Here is a 17331-nt window from a genome sequence, read left to right as displayed (position 1 = left end):
AGATTCCATCCCTGCCAGTTTGCTTAAAGAAGCAGGTCATCCAAGAGCAATGGCGACTCTAGGGTGGCACAAGGAATCCCAAGTTCCGAACTGAATGTGGTGAAACTATACTGGGAAGAAGCCTCATCTATCCAAGCGGCACCTATTTCTGACAGACTTTGACCTCAGCAGCCTGAGAAGGGCACACCCACGGCTCTGGAATTTTCCGCAACCAAGTTCAGAAGAAGCTGGTTTTGCTCTGGTACAGAAAGGCTTTCTCTAAGGGGCTGCTTATAATAAAAAACAACTTGTGTAGGTTGTATCTTGTAGCTCAATTGCTTTGAGAGGTCATTGTTCTCTGTCCACAGGGTCATTAATTTTAGTTGCCTCATTGCCACCCACATAGGCAGCCAACACATTTTTCACATCCCCTCAGGAGTGGGAGAAAAAGCACAGTTTGGAATCTAATCTGACCAGGAGTTAAATGATGTTCAGAGAGTTAACATTCTGATGCTTGAATTCCTTATTTGGTCGATGAAGCTGATAGTTGCTATCTACCCTACATTATTATCAGAGACTTAATTGTGTAACATAATAAAATACCTGATAATTATAACAACATTTTGTCATCCACTGTGAGAGGTGCTTTAAGTCTGTTTTATTTGATTCCCACCACATCCTATGAGAAAGAGGTTGTTATCCACATTTTACAAAAAAAGGATGGCAAGGAATTATGCATTTGATTAATTTCAGACAGCTAGAAAAGGGAGCCAAAAATCAACCCTAGGTAGGGCTGACTCCAAATTTGCGCATTTACCCAACAGTACTTCCTACTATGGCAGGCACCGAGCAAACTTTGCGCTCCTTTATCCACACACTAAAGCTTTTGAGAAAGTACACTTTGCCACTCCCAAAGAAATATAAGGAAGTCTGACTAATGAAATGCTTTCCCAGTCACCAAGGGACTGAGGTATTCTGGGCACTGTTCTGCATACAGACTTGTCACTAGACAAACCAGCAGATGTCTTAGAAGGTAGCATCCATCGCCTGTGGCTGGACTGTGCTAATGATGACCCAATTAAAAGCTCAATTGTCAATTACCAAAGTTGGAACCAGCTAGGTGCAGCTAGAGCCCTAGGACTTGGAATGCAATTCCTCCTCTTTCCAGGGGTTTCTCTCTTCTCTCTCAATTAGGCTGAAATGTTCAAGCACATGGAGGCAGGGTGTAAGGAAAGGCTCTGGGAGCGTGGGAGAAGAAAGATGAAGTCAGCACTTTGTCTGCTGATTCAGAGGAAGAGAACTCGGGTAACTTGAGGATATTCCTTCCCATGGGGTGGCGGAGTTGGAAAGTGACTGAGTCCTACTTTGAAGGGGTTTCACAGCAAGTTCTAACAGCCATTAGCAAGGTTCTTTGAGTAGCTGTTGAAATGAAAGTGGACGATGATAACAAGCCTTATCAGGGTATTTCAGGACGTAGGCTGTAAGGGGACATTTTGATCTTTTAAGTTTATTAAGGGAAGAATTTTTTTTTTGGTAGTGAGGGAAAGACTTGGGGCTTTAACCAATTGTATGCCAGTGCCCTGTTCCAAAGTGTCAGGAAGGTTCTGTGAGCCACCCTGATATTTTCACCTGCCATCTTCATCCCTCTAAAGAGAAAATAAATGGCATACTCTTTAAGGCCTGATGGCACTGCACTCACTCACGGGGTGACTCTGAAGCATTGTTCAGTAGCCACCCCCCACCCCCAGCTTGCATCTCTCAGTGAGAGGTCCCTACCTCCAGGACCTCAGCCCTCTTAAGTTATTCATTTCCTCAGCAAGTGTCTCCCAGGGGTGACCTGTGTTTGGCAGTCGGCAATGCTCTCTAAATGGCAAATGATTTATTCTCTTTCAAATGACAGTTCCTTAGCTGTATGCAATAATGCACACCTGTAATCAGGAGGCTGAGGCAGGGTCATAAGTTCCAGACCTGACTGGGCAATTTGGCTAGACCTTGTCTCAAAAGAAAAATACATCAGGGGCCTCAGAAAGAGCTTACAACCAGAATTATGGTAACATCTCTCAGACCCCCAATTTATATGAAAGTCTGGTATATATTGAGATTCTTATTTATCATTTCTTTAATTAAGAGAATTCGGCATGGCTTCCATGTTAGTGAAAGGTCACTCTTGGTTCTAGTGTGAAGATGTTTAACTCAAAAAGGCACAAGGAGACAAATGTTGCATGATCTCACTTATATGCACTGAGGATGTAAATCAGTGGTAAAATGGCCCTGCATTCAACTCCCAGTACCAGAAAAATATAATAATCCATAAAATAAAATAAATTGACAGTTCAACATCTGGGTTTTAACCCAATGAACGCATCAGATACTATGTCTTTCCCTCCTTTAGAGTGTCTTCTATGGTCACAAATACAGCAAACATTTGAGGGTAAAATCTTAACTCTGATGAGTTGAAAGATGGCCCCCTAAACGGACTTTAACGAAATTTAACACACCTAGGATCCACAATAAACGGGTTTCCATCAACCACATTCTTACAAGAAGGTCTCCATGGTCTTCCTTATGCCCAGTTTCAATGATAGAGTTTGCAAATTTCTTTTGCTTAAATTGTAGACTTGAATCACATGCATGCCTTTTCCCCTCTTGAGTCTGGTCTTGCAGTTAACTCTTCAGTGACTTTTCTTCTTAATCGACAAATAAAAATCGTATGTATTGTGGGGGGTGCATACAGCATGATGGTTTGAAATGTGCACACATTATGAAATGGATAAATGGAGCTAATTAACATATTTTGTGGGGAGAACACTTAAAATCTATTCTCTTAGGAATTTTCAAGTACACAAGACAAGGTTATTAACTGTAGTCACCATGTCATACAATACAGCTCTTGGACTCAGTAATGAATATTTCTCTCCACTTCTATGAGTTTAACTTCTTTAGATCACACATATAAGTAAGATCATGCAACATTTGTCTCCTTGTGCCTTTTTGAGTTAAACATCTTCACACTAGAACCAAGAGTGACCTTTCACTAACATGGAAGCCATGCCGAATTCTCTTAAAGAAATGATAAATAAGAATCTCAATATATACCAGACTTTCATATAAATTGGGGGTCTGAGAGATGTTACCATAATTCTGGTTGTAAGCTCTTTCTGAGGTCCTGATGTATTTTGTTTTTAGACAGCAGTTAAGCAGTATAGAAAACCCCCCTGTCCAGAGAGCTAACCAATTTATTTCATTAATTTAAAAAAATACTTTTGAGTTCCTCTTAGGAGAGTAGCACCTAATAGGTAGAACAAACTGCTTGTAAAACTCAGTTTATTTGATACATAAAATTGCCTTTTAATAAATGGTGCTCGTTTTATCAGAGAAAATAGATTTGGAGGGTATATTTGATCATCAAGTAAATCTGATTGGTGCAACATGCCTGCTCAAAGTCCATTTATTTTCACAGCGAACTCCTTTTTAATACTGTTACCTCACCAAGGGGTTTAGGTGAAGCTTGTACTCAGTTTCTTCCTTTTATAAATAGCAAAGCTACTTGGAACATTGAAAGGGGAATTGGATCCATAGCAAGGAAATATTATAGAAAGGGCATGGGGTCAGGCTCAGACACACCTGGTGCAGAGAACAGCTTTTTCCCTCACCTAGCCAAATAAATTTTTGCAAGATTTTTAATCTTTCCAAGCCTCAGTTTTCACTTATAAAAGTGTTTGTTATCTGGACTGAATATTGCATAGCACAGCACTTGTAATGTGTTAAGTATCAATAAAGCGGAGCTTGTGTGGCTGCTACATCACCACCATCAAGTGGGTTGTCCAAGACTTCACTTTGTTAGAGCCTAAATAACGGTAGAAACTAAAAGGGTCAACTATCAATTCTGCCCTTTGAATGTCATGTAAACTGAATGAAACTAAATATTTTCATGTGCATTGTATACTATCCATCTTTTTTGCACCAGTGCCAGAGTAACACAAAAAGTGTCTCCTCAAACCACAGGTCTTTGCCAGTGCCTGAGGATGAAAAAAGCAATGGGACCAGAAGGATAAGTCTTGTCAATCAGAAAAGAGCATTTGGGGAGTGCAAAGTCAGGGCGTTGAGACAATGGGCTAACAGAGTGGGAATCCCTAGACACCCCTGGGCTAGGAATGGAAGATTCTCCTGGGACTCTGCTTCTAGCTCTCTAGTGTTCATGTCGCCTCTAATGGATCCTAAGGAAGGGAAAACACAGAGCTATCTATCTGCCAGATGGCTCCTTATGACAGTTTTATTCATGTATCCATTTATCCTCATTATTACAGGAGATCTCCCAAGTCTGCAATAGACTGGCACCCGAGATGATTGATGGTCTTGCACCCATCCCCGATATCCAGACAACAATTTTGAGGTTTTTTTTTTTTTTTTTTTTTTTTTTTTTTTGGTCTGATATTAAGTGGTATTATCCTTGTTAAGGAACAAATTCATCACTTTTTAAAAAAAAATGTAATGAAATATACATAACACAATATTTACCATTTTAAACATTTTTTTGTATATGGTTCCACGGCATTAAATACATTTAACTATTGTGCAGCCGCCACCACCATCTGTCTCCAGAACTTTTTCATTTTTCCCAGTTGAAATTCTGTGCCCAAAAGACAGTTATTCCCCATTTCCCTCCCCTCCCTAATCCTGGGAAACCACCATTCTGCTTTGTCCTTGCTGCTCTAGGGACCTCATAAAATATTGGTCCTTTGTGACTGGCTTCTTTCACTTAACACAGTGTCTTCCAGTTTCACCCTGTTGTAGCATGTGCCAGAGTTTCCATTGTTAAAAACTTAATGATTGTATAGTCTGTGAAGCAATAAGGGTGCAGTTTTGGTTGATGGCCTCACATTTTGAGACTTGCCATAAAACCTAACGCTTAAGGAGGTTTTAAAAACTGGCTTATTTCATTAGCATACCATTAGTTGAGATTGTTACTCAGCATTTACTGTAACTAGTGGAAGTAATAAATGTATGAGTTTTTCACAAAAAATTGTCTTCATATAGTGGTATCTTAGGTAGAAAGCTATGTAGTGACCTTCATGCAAAGAGATAGTATTATTTAATTAGTACTTGTAATTAAAGAATTATTCATTGACCTCACACTACAATTCCTGGCATCTGTGTGATAAGGCATGTAAGTAGGCCTCACACAGACATCTACAGATAATTCAGTTCTCAAGTTTGCTCAATGAAGTAACCAGATTGAGGACCAAGCAGCTGAACTCTCATCAACTATTTCTCCCACTCTCTCTTACTAGTCACCTGGCTAAATAGTTGTTTTATACTCACATCATAATCTATCTGCTTATGCATTTGTTAATTTATTAGGGTACATACTTATTGGTGCAAATTCCACAATAGATTTGGCTGTAATCAGTAAAGAAATATTATGATGCATAAAAGACAACATAGCATTTCTTTATGAAAAATGAAACCTCTCCTGGCCATGTAAAACCTGAACAATATTATGACATCTCAGTCATGGTTGGTAACTGGGGTGATGTATGTAAGACACATCCACCTATGCTGGATAGTTTCATGGAGTTTATCTGTAACCCAGACTTGTCAGTAACATTCTGCAGTGTTATCAAGAGACGGAACAGCAGAGCAAGCCACTTCCTTGTACATTTTGAAACGTAGAAGTATTAATTTTAATTTTTAAGCTGTGTCTTCAACTTTCAAGCAACATTTCTCCCCATGTGACTGTACTTCCTCAGTGTCCTTAGAAACATTGTAGGATAGGATGAGAAAGGAACTAAAAGGAGAATGGAAAATTTTTGATCCTAGGACAAAGACGAGTTGGACATAATAATAATGGGCAAAGATGCCAGAAAGAAGAGCTTGTGGGATGAGGTGGAGAACAAAACACTGGCTCCTGAGGTCTTTGCTTAAAAGTGACTTTTTCTAAGAATTTTGTATATCACGCCTGTCATAAACATTCAACTTCATTGTGCAATGAAGACAGATGACAAGAATTTGCTGTTCTGACAACCTCCCTCGCCCCTAAAAGAAAGCAACTTCCCCACGTCCTTGGAATCTGACCTCCTCATTTCCAAATGCACAGTGGAAAACTTGTGCCAGTGAGGGCTGGGCCAGTTGTTTATGTGACTAATTGGACGTCTACATAAAGAGGAGAATAGGGGCAGGTCCCTCTCTCATCTGTTCTAAAGCCAGAGCTTGCTCTAAAGTGGAGAGGCATGTAGACTGGAGAGAGATGAACCATTTAACTGTCCTTTGTTGACCCTCTTATGTAAGCTTTGAGGTCATGAAGGCTCCATTTTATTTTCATGTGGCAGAAGGAAAGGTTTAAGGGTCAATTATCAGGGGGGCACAGGGCTTGAGAAGGTTCTAGATAAGGGCCAAATTTTATATATTTGACAACAATGGGATATGTAAGAGGAGACTGAAGGCAGAGGGATTGGAGGAGAAAAGTCCTGAGGGAAAAAGATGAAGACCGTTAGATGGACAGTTGATGATGGCCGGGAGAGACACAGCTTCTTCAGAGCCAGGAGATGAGTGAACAGTCAAGGAGAAGAAAGAGAAATTTTGACTTGGAGAAAAAGGAAGCTGAGAACACTCAGTTTACCAGCAAATTGGAAGGAAATGTTTTTCTGAGAAAAAATGGTGGAACTTATATTTTGGGATGGTTTGGCCTAATAATGCAATGGTGAGCTGTAAAGAGGTGAATTAAAGGTGGTCAGGCAGTCATGGGGAGCCATGGGGCTATATATGAAACATATGAAATATATGTTTGAAATATATGAAAAAATGTGCAACATCTTTAGCAATTAGGGAAATGCAAATCAAAACTACACTGAGATTTCATCTCATTCCAGTTAGAATGGCAGTCATCAAGAATACAAATAGTAATAAATGCTGGAGAAGATGTGGAGGAAGAGAAAAAAAAAAACACTTTTATACTTTTATTCAGTCACAGAGAAGAATGAAATTTGCAGGAAAATGGATGGAACTTGAGAGCATTATGTTAAGCAAAATATGCCAAATTCGGAAGGTCAGAAGTCATGTTTTCTTTCATATGTAGAATCTAGAGAAGAAAGAAAAAAAAAAAAGAAAGTTGGTCATGGCAGCAGGCGGGGTCCCCTGAAAATGGAAGGGAGACAAGTAGAGTAGAGGAAAAGAACCAGAAGGAGAAAAGAGGAGAGGGAAAGGGGAAATACTGGGAATTGATATTGGCAAAATTATATTGTTATATCATGTACATGGACAAATATATAACAATGAATCCCATAATTACATATAACTATAATGCACCAATAAAAATATGGGGAAAAAGTTTGTGTTTGTATATTCTAAATTTTGTGGATGGGCAATTCTTAGTGGTCATTATATCCAAGGTGGAACTTTGTGAGTGCCAATGAAGGATATTATTAGTTGAACAGATCCAAGAAAATACACAACCAAGGTATTAATGTCACCTTAGTGGCTTATGAAATCAATGAGAAGGCAAAAAGAGAATTTAAAATTTTCATAGTACTTTCTTGATAACCCTTGCATGACCTAGCAATGTTTCACCTGTGATTATAAAAAAGGCTTTGGGTGTGGATATGGTACAGCTCTCAGAACCATCCACAAAGCTTTTAATTTAGCAGAACAAGATGTTTTTCATTTAACTCCTATCCTAGCACTGCATCTGCTATATCATGGGGAATAAGGTGGATGAACAAGAGGAGTTGGAAGAATCAAAACAGTGTCAGTTCCTGTGCACACTAATGCCAAGGCAAAGCCATTGTTTCTGCCTCTAGGTCTACAAAGGTCTAGCAAGAGTTCCACGTGTGTCCTTGCTGTTCTGTTTTAGTCCTTTCACTGTCCGAGGAGATTAGCATTTGGATTATAACTATTTCCTTATAAATCATTCCTCTCAAAGAATTTTTTAAAACCCCAAACTCAAAAACCTTTGAAAACTTAAGAGCAGCATCTTTTGAATTTATGTCTCTAAATCTCACCTAGTACCTGGCAGGCATGTAATGTTCAAAAATCTCGCACACAATGAATGAACGGATACACTGTACTCTCTATGAGCCATATCTCCCTAGGATACACTTTCAGGTTTTGAAATTTCTGTGACCTTCTCCCACTCCTGTGCCATTCAGCATCTCTCTTTTGAAAGATACATAAACAATATTATGTGGTTAGCCCCCTGTTGGCCAATCCCAGTTGACCCTGGATTATCTGCTCTTGATTTTTCTCATTCCAGAACTAATTATCACACTGATCAATTGGCCCCCTACAAAAAACAGTGGAAGAGATTAAAAGGGGCAATAAATGAGAGGTGGAGCCTGAACAAATAAGAATGCAAACATTGATGCTTGTGTTAAGCAAAACAGTCCTCAACTCGAAAATCTCCATTCCTGCTAGACAGAAATCTCAGTTTTTTCCTGCCTTGGGAATGCTGATCCCCAATAAGGCAAATAGGTCCATTCGACATATTCACTTAAGTTAGTAAAATATGTCCCCCACAGAGGCAGAGGCCAACACCAAACACAGAGGCAGCCAATACCTCAATGCCTAGTGTGATGAGGCAAACATGGGCTAGATTTCAGTAGCACTAGATCATTTGGAAGGTAGGCACCTTGGGCCATAACCAACCTGAATGTCTATGTTCTTTGTTCCTGATGGGTACTTACTCTTTGGGCCTAGGTCTCTATTTTCTGAGCTCAGAACTACTATCTCATTCTTAAAGTTATCTATCAGATTCCTGAACTATGTCAGACTTCAGTAACAATTAGAAAACTTAGGAGAGCTGGGCTTGGTGGCATGCATCCATAATCCAAGCTATTTAGGAGGCTGAGGCAGGAGGGTCACAAATTGAAGACCAACCTCTTCAACTTAAAATTGAAAACTAAAAAGAGCTGGGGCTGTATCTCGGTCGTAAAGTGCCCTGAGATCAATCTCCAGTCTAGAAGAAGAAGGAGGAAGAGGAAGAAGAGGAAGAGGAGGATGGGAATAGGGAAGGGAAGAGGGAGAGGGAAGGGGAGGAGGAAAAGGAAAAAAAGGGAGGAGGACATGTTGCTATTAGATATTTGCATCACTCTAAACCTATCCTTTTCACCTTTGGTTAGCAAAACCGATGGGATAACTTTATATGAAAGGCTTTTCCTGGTATGTTTGGGCAAACTTCAGAAATCTCTTCATTTCTACTTTTGTGGTTTAGTTCTAGCATGTAGAAGATTTATGGATGTAAGGTGTTTTAATCAGTTTCCTGTGGCTGTGACCAAATGACCTGACCAAAACAATAGAGAAGGAAAAGTTTATTTTGGCTCATGGTTTCAGAGGTCTCAGTCTTTGCATGGCTGATTCTGTGGCTCTGGGTCCAAGTTGAGGCAGAACATCATAGCAGAAGGGAATGGAAGAGGAAGGTAGCTCAGGACATGGCAATTAGGAAGCAAAGAGAGTGCTGTACTCACTGGGGCCAAAATACATACCCAAAGGCACACTCCCAGTGACCCACCTCCTCTGAATACATCCTACCTGCCTACAGTGGATTAACTCACTGATTTCTTAATTATAACTCTCCTAATCTAATTATTCAACCTCTGAAATTTCTTGCATTGTCTCACATCTGAGCTTCTGGGGGGACACCACCACACACCTAACCACAGCCTAAGGTTTACCTTTCCTAACTGTACCACCTCAGTAAAGCCATGGAGAAAAGGCAGGGGGACAGATTTCCCACCATCCCTCACTGGGCCAGTCTAGGTTTCCAGGGCTTTTCTAGATGCAACTACAGTAAGCCAGGCAGCAAATCTTAGAGTATCAGTGACACAGCTTGATGAAACCGTGGGTGGGCTGTGTCCACCCTCACCAGACCAGCTGGACCTTAAACTGGCAATGTTCAATGCTTACAGGACGGTCAAAATTGGAGATGGTGTGGAACTGAGTAAAGGTTATGATGGTGCCAACATCTGAAACTGTTTTCTGAGTATGAGCTGTTTCCAAACAGGAAAAAAAAAAAAAAAAAAATATATATATATATATATATATATATGTATATATATATGAGACTGTTGATTTTGTTTTTTCATCAGACAATGGCAGCTGAGGATGCATATGGTGCAGACAGGAGGGTTGAACTCAATAAGTAGAGGCCCATCTTTGGATTAGCACCTTCAGTGAGGCTGGCCTTTCTCTACCACCTTTGCCACTGGAGTCATTTTCTAAACGTTCGAAAGAAATGGGTGAGGCTGGACTTGCTTCTGTGGCAGTGCCTCATATATGTTTTTCCTTGGGAGAGATAAACTTTCCAATGAAAGGAAGAATTCTCTGGATCTCTCTTCATCGTTACTATTTTCTGGGGTAAAACTATAGCTCCTATCTGCCAAATTTCAGCCAAGACTCCACTCCCAATCTTGACCAGTAACTATAATCTATCCCTCCCCAGTGTGGTTTGACAAGACATGACTCAGTCCTGCACATTGCTTTACTTGAACCAGTACTATCCCTGGGGTTTCTATGGTCCTGAAGCCTCTGTTTTTAATGGGAAATTCAATAGGAGCTCAGCAAGTGGGTCTGGTAGGAAACACCCCCTTGTCCTCCCCTGCATATAAAATCTGTAACAAATGGTGACTAAATCCAAAATCATGTTGTTTTCTCATTAATTTTTTAAGGTGCCAACTTCTGGGGACAGTGGAAAAGGAGCAGTTGTAATTATGAGGTCAGAATTTGGGACTGGCCTCTGTAGTCATTCAGGGCCTCTTCTCTCTGTATTCATTGCTTTCAGGCAGACACAGATAAATCTGGCTGTTCTTGGACTGACAACCCAGGCAGGCTTGTCATGTAGTAATGAAGTAAACAACTAGATTTTGTTTCCCAGGAGAATATATCGATGAACGTGGTCGCTGCCAGGTCTGTGATTCTTCGTGTGCCAAGTGCTGGGGGCCAACCCAGGAGGACTGCACCAGTTGCCCCCTCACAAGGTGAGTGACCTTTGATACCTTCTGGGGTGGAAGCTCACAGGATGCAGGGTCGGGAGAGGAGGTGCTAACCAGCTCAACAGCACCCCAGGGATCTGCAGGAAATAGGACTAAACTTCTTTCCATGACACAGATATTCTCCTTGGTCTGGCCACAGCCCACATTATAGCATCCTTTCTCCATGACACCTGGTACTCTCTGCAAGGACCAGTTCCCTGGACACTGGGAAAACTTGTTCATCGATGAAGGTGTTGCATTCAAAGCCACCTTTCATGACTGGAATCTCATTTCTCAACCATTACTTCCATCTTCTGACCAAATATCTATGCATTTCTAGAGTCAATTCTACCCTTTTGAGTAGAATTAATCTTCCCTCTCTGTGCCCAAAGGCTTTATATAAGTTTACCTCTAAGCACCTGTTGAAGACATTTGCTTACAAATATATCTCTATGTTAAACTACAAGCTCCTTGAGATCCTCCCTTTTGTATCTCCAATTCCTATTGCAGTGCTAAGAAAACAGTAGGCACCCAATAAATGTTTGATAATTGAATGAATGTGAACCTATTAAGCATGTGAATGGCATTTCTAATAAGTTGGGAGCTGCTATATTTTTGGTCAACGCTCCTCTGATCTTCAAATAGCCAAGAGGTAGGAAGAAAGGAAAAAATGAATGAAAAAAAAGGAAGGAAGGAGAGAAGAAAGGAGAGAGACACAAAATAACAGACTTAAGAATTCTCAGTGACAGCTGGCAACTGTGACACATTCCTATAATCCCAGGGACTCCAAAACCTGAGGCAGGAGGATTGCAAGTTGGAGGCCAATCTGGTCAACATAAAGAGACCCTGTCTCAAAATGAAAAACGAAGACTGAGGATGTAGCTCAGTGGCAGAGAGTCCTGTGTTTGATCCCCAATACCATAAAAAAAATAATAAAATCAGAAAAAGAATTCTCAATACTAACCATTAGGACATTTTCCAAGTGTCTCTTTAAGATAACTAGACTTCTAAATATTGCATTTTCTTTAAAGCAATTTCAAAGCATACTTCAAGATGGAGATAACATTATCAAAATGAGGTCCTCTTTTTCTTCTACTCTGGACCATACCAGCAACAAATTCCATTACATGTTTGGACATCTTTTGAACTGGAGAAATATTTTAGTACTCGCTGAATAAGACTGTGAGTGTACAGTGCAGATTATCCCTGGCTCATCAGAAATGAGAAGTGAGAAAAAAAATCTACCATCCTAAACGGTCATTTTAAGAATCTGAGTCCATTGAGAAAAGATCAGAGGTAAACCTGCTGGGTTATTTTGGTAGTTTCATTTGTGAAGTATCCTGTGATTCAGCTTTTGAAGAAATAAAAGCAAGTGCATGGATCTTGAACCAGCATATCTTCTTAAGAAAATCTTTTTCCCCCAGGGACAATTTTTTTCTCATCCCTCCGAGCATTCCATCCCCCACCCCCATTTCTCTTCTTTGATGTCAGTTAAATATGTTCAAGGAAGGGTATCATAGCATGGCAATGAGCTACCTAACTCCTTTTCTTATTTTCCCTGAAGGGGGCTGAGAAGATGAGGAAAAAAAAAAACTCTCTTGAATAATGGTGTCATTGGCTTTTTTTTTGTCCTGGAAAGTGTGGCAAAATGTTTTCCTTGAGTGTTTTCAAAGTGTTTTCTGATGAGGAGTCCTCATTCACTTTGTGCAACTGTAACAGAATGCTTGGGACTGGGTAATTTATAAACAGGAGAAGTTTGGCCAACTATTCTGGAGGCTAGAAGTCCAAGTTTGCGACACCAGCACCTGGTAAAGGCCTTGCTGCTGGGTCATGTCACAACAGTTAGTGGAAGAGAAAGAAGGCAAGAATGAGAGAGCAAGGGGAAGACAGATTTGCTCCCCTAACTATCCCACTCTCACGACCACAGCATTGATCCTTGCATGGGCCAGAGTCCTCACAACCCAATCATCTCTTATTCCACTCCACCTTCCAATACTGTTGCATCGTGAATTTAAATTTCCAACACAAACTTTTGAGGACACATTAAACCCATAGCAAATGGGCAGGGGTTGTGGGTCAGTGGTGAAGTGCTTTCCTAGCATGTGTGAGGCAGTGAGTTCGATCCTCAGCACTGCATAAAAATAAATGAATAAAATAAAGGTCCATCAACAACTAAAATATATATTTAAAAAAATTTTTTTAAACCATAGCAAACAAAATCAGGTCCATCAAAAGCAAGTCACAAAGCACCTCCTTAGCTGGGTATGGTGGTGTGCACCTGTAATCCCTGCAACTCAGGAGGCTGAGGCAGGAGGATCAAATATTTGAGGCCAGACTCAGCAACTTAGCAAAGCCCCATCTCAAAATAAAAATAAATAGATAAAAAGGGGTGGGAATGTAACTCCGTGGTACATTCCCCCAGGGTTCAATCCAATACTGCAAAACCAACAAACAACAAAAAACACCTGCTGCTTTGTATCCAACTCTGCCTTAAATGAAGAGTCCAGGAATTCTTCAGTGAACCTCCCTGCCCTTCAGGTCACAGGTAAACAGGAGTGAAGTACTCAGGGACAAGAGATAGTGGGGAAACTTAAACACCCTATATCTGAAGCAAGAGCTGCACGGGTGGAAGAATGAACACCCTGTAGAAACTGGAGCAATAGAGGACACAGCCTCTACCCAGCTGTGGAAGAAATAAAACCAAGTGCATGAACTTGCAGAGTCATGGGGTAGGGAATAAATACCCTCAATCTCTCTCTCCTTTCAACCTCAGATCTCCTGTGGATGTTTCTCCTTGTCTGAAACTAACTGGAGGCCAATGGGAAATATAGCTTATCAGTGAGGAAGATTGAGCTCGGGATGCAATCTACAGTGGGCTTGCTTCTAGGACACAGGACAGAGAAATGCAGAAAATGGAACTGTGTTGGGAACGAGGGAAGGCAAACAATATAACCAGGACAGTTGTTCTGAGTTTCTTCTTGTTCTGAAGCTTTTGGATAGCTCTCGTCCTGGTAAAATAAAGATAATCTTCAAAGAGTTTTCATCTGGGAGAGGAATGTTAACATTTATCTTGAAGGTTTAATTCAAAACCACATGTCAGGGAAGCAAATTGGTGGAGAGAGAGATGAAATAAGATTGGCCAGGCCCTGATGACTATTGAACATTTGTGTTGAGTGAATACATTGGCTGGTGGGAGGGCTACTTTTATATAATATATGTTGTGTATACATATATATGCCTTTAATATATGTTTAAATCATTCCATAATAAAATTTTTAAAAATAAAAGAATTTAACCCTAAAGTTGTTTTATAGGAAATCCAGTTTGAGAAGTTATCTCTGCACCCTGTACTTTCCCTTAATATGTCTATAAACCTTTGGGTTTAGTTCCTTAAAGACAATTAAAAGCTTGAAGGAATCAAGTGCCCCCTTTGCCACTGTTTTTAATATGCAAATCTCTGAAATGCTGTGGCCATAATGGCCCAAATTCATTTCAAAGCCCAGTCCTAAAGGAGGCATAGAGTCAATGAACGAACTAAAAGCATTTAAAAGTTACCTCTATTCTTGCTCAGACTTAAACATTTTTATTTGATGTGCTTCAAGAAATGCACAGGGAGAAAAAAAAAAGTTTTTTTCTCAAATTTCATCCTATTAGAACATTAAAGCACCAAGAAGTCACATTAAGGGCCTTTGTGATGGCTTTAATTAGGTCAAACCAACAATCAGAACAAACCCTGATTTGCTGTCTCTTCTGTTACAGTTCACTTCACACACGCACATAGGCACCTACCCTGGGGGCTCCTGGAATACCCAGCTCCAATGTTGACATCATCTCTCCCAGCTCATTAGCTCTTGGTTCTACCTTCTTCCTCCTTGCTATGACATCTATTGGACCTATCTATGAGAAGGTCAAGATCATGCTTAAGTTGGGAGGAGAAGCTCTTCTGTAGAGATCAGTTTATCTGGGCATCTCTGAATATCATGCATTGAACACCTGGTGGTCTCAGACATACCTTAACACTAAAGAAAAGTTTCATCATCCCCATTTCTTTTTTTTTTTCACAGAGCAAATTATCTGTTCTTCACTAGGGAAAATTTGTTGGTGTCTATAGACCACAGGGCCATTTGAAATGGGACTTCTCTTCAAGTTTCTGAGCAACTTTTCTTAAGCAGGATGGAGACAGGGCAGTGATACAATTCATTGTCTTCACTTAAGCATGCTGATTTCCTTATCTTTCTATCTTTAGAAAAATCATGCTTTCACAAACATTGGCTATGTTGCTTGTGCTTTCCTCAGTGTGCAGGAGGAGGTGGTGGCTTAAAGCACAGTTATGTGCTTCAAAGTTTCTTAAAATCAAATCAGAAGGCCTCTTTCCTAATAAACAGGGAAGGCTTGTGCCTCTGCTTCATCCTCTGTCTTGTGAAGTTTAATTGGTACCTATTAAGAGATCAGATCACCTCTCCCAAGAGAAATGATTTCCCCAAAACCAAGCTGTTATCTCTTCCTAAAAGGGACATAATAATGATGTTCTTCACATCCTTCTCAACTGAATTTAGCATGAAAAGGAACCACTAGATTTAATTTGCCCTTTTCTCCTTTTCAGCAAAACATTGAGGAGATTCCTTGTTTCAAATCCTCAGAGAGTTCTTATTTAGATTTTCTTATAGGAATGTTGTTGGTTTTGTTGTTGCTGTTGTTTTTTAATTAATCCAATCCAAATAACTCCTTGGGAAAAATATCTCCTAAATCAGAAAGCAGAGCCGAGCGGGGCTGAGATATTCCAGTCAAACATTAGTACCACCAGCTTTTCGTCTGGGCTGGTCCAACAGACACCTTAATCTACTCTACGGTGCACAGGATCTGCTTTGATGTGGATAGCCAGATATGTGCGTCTGCTTAGGGCTTGGACCCCATGCACTTCTGGGGATCAAAAGAACTGTTTGCTCCAGTGCTGCTAGGTATCCTGACCAAAATCAAAAGGGCTGGGAAACCAGGAGCAAGTGACCTTCTGTTAAGTCACTGGCTTGAGTCCCAAATTGATATAAATGACACAGATGGTCAGGGTGTGGGAATGAACAAGACAGAAGATCACCTGTGACACACTATTCAAGATGCAGAGCCCCAGGCTAATTTCTTCCAACCCTTGAATTGAAGTGCTCCACTTCACAGTTCAGGGTTGGTTCCAAATCTGGGAATAGTAGTGTTTAGACAAATCATGCCAGCCCAGAAACAAGTTGTACAAGGCCTACACCTGGCCTTCTGTGTACGGTCTGGCCTGAGTAGAGGAAGTGGTAGAGAGAAAAGGAAACCTTCCCTTTCTGTGCAGGCCCACTCAGCCTGGGTGACAGCATTAGGCCTTCAGAACCATGTGCATGCTATGTACTCTGTAAACCTCATGATGGATTTAATAGCTTCATTCTGAAGCTTTCAGAGACTCCAATCTGGCATCACCTGTATTACTTGGGAGTCACTTAGCAAATTCCTGTCATTGAGCAGTGATTTTCAAAGTAAGCTTTTACATGAGACAGCAACCCCACCATCTGTGTATAGCATAGCTAAAAGATATGGAATCGGCATGCCGAAGAGAGGCCTGCATGCCCACAATAATTATGGCACTATTCACAATGGCTAAAATACGGAATCAATATTTTGTGCTATATATACACAAGGGAATATCATTCAACCATAAAGAAGAATGAAGTCTTGTCATTTTTAGTAAAACGAATGGAACTCAAGGGTATTATGTTAAGTGAAATAAGTCAGACACAGAAAGACAAATTTGCAAGTTTTCATTCATATGAGGAAGCGAAAAGAAATCAATATGAATGTAGTATAGCAATTTCTAGAGCCTAGGAAGGTTGGGGATTTGGTGGATAAAGGAAGTTGAAGAACTGGTACCAAAACATAAATAGAAAGAATTACTTCTGGTGTTCCTCAACATAATGGGTGACTCTACTTCACCATATCTATTATATTCTTTATGAAAATCTAGAGGAGAGGAGCTTGAAGACTTTAAACATAAAGAAATTATAAGGAGTTCACAAGGCTAATTATCCTGATTTGATCAGTACATACTGTAGGCATGTGTTGAAATACCTCACTATATTAAATTAATAGTATAATTAATACATGCTAATAAAAATGGATACATAAATAAATAGTGAAAGGTTAAAAACAAAATTATGCTCTCTGGATCAGCAGTGTTAGCATTACCTGGGAACTTGTCAGAGATGCAAATTCTCAGTTCCTTTCCCCAAGACCTACTAAATTAGAAACTCTGGAGGTGGAGTTCCCAGCTCATTTCATCTATTTCCATTACCTACCTGACTCCTACATTTATTTGATCAACATCTTATATTTTTCTTAGCAAAATTCTTGAATACAATTGACT

General features: G+C 40.2%; 1 protein-coding gene across 4 annotated transcripts in view; it reads left to right on the top strand.

Annotated features, from left to right (window-relative positions):
- The window catches only part of PCSK5 (proprotein convertase subtilisin/kexin type 5), a 437767-nt gene that overhangs the window by 319930 nt on the left and 100506 nt on the right, over positions 1–17331 (top strand). For all 4 annotated transcript variants that reach the window (XM_079112090.1, XM_079112091.1, XM_079112089.1 and 1 more), the window contains exon 21: positions 10844–10946. In XM_079112090.1, the coding sequence (XP_078968216.1) occupies positions 10844–10946 (103 nt within the window). The remainder of the gene's footprint in view (positions 1–10843; positions 10947–17331) is intronic.

This window comes from Sciurus vulgaris, assembly GCF_902686455.1.
Source record: "Sciurus vulgaris genome assembly, chromosome: 15".
Classification (NCBI taxonomy): Eukaryota; Metazoa; Chordata; class Mammalia; order Rodentia; family Sciuridae; genus Sciurus; species Sciurus vulgaris.
The sequence above is the reverse complement of the archived record's forward strand: the minus strand, read 5'-3'. Positions and strand labels throughout refer to the sequence as shown.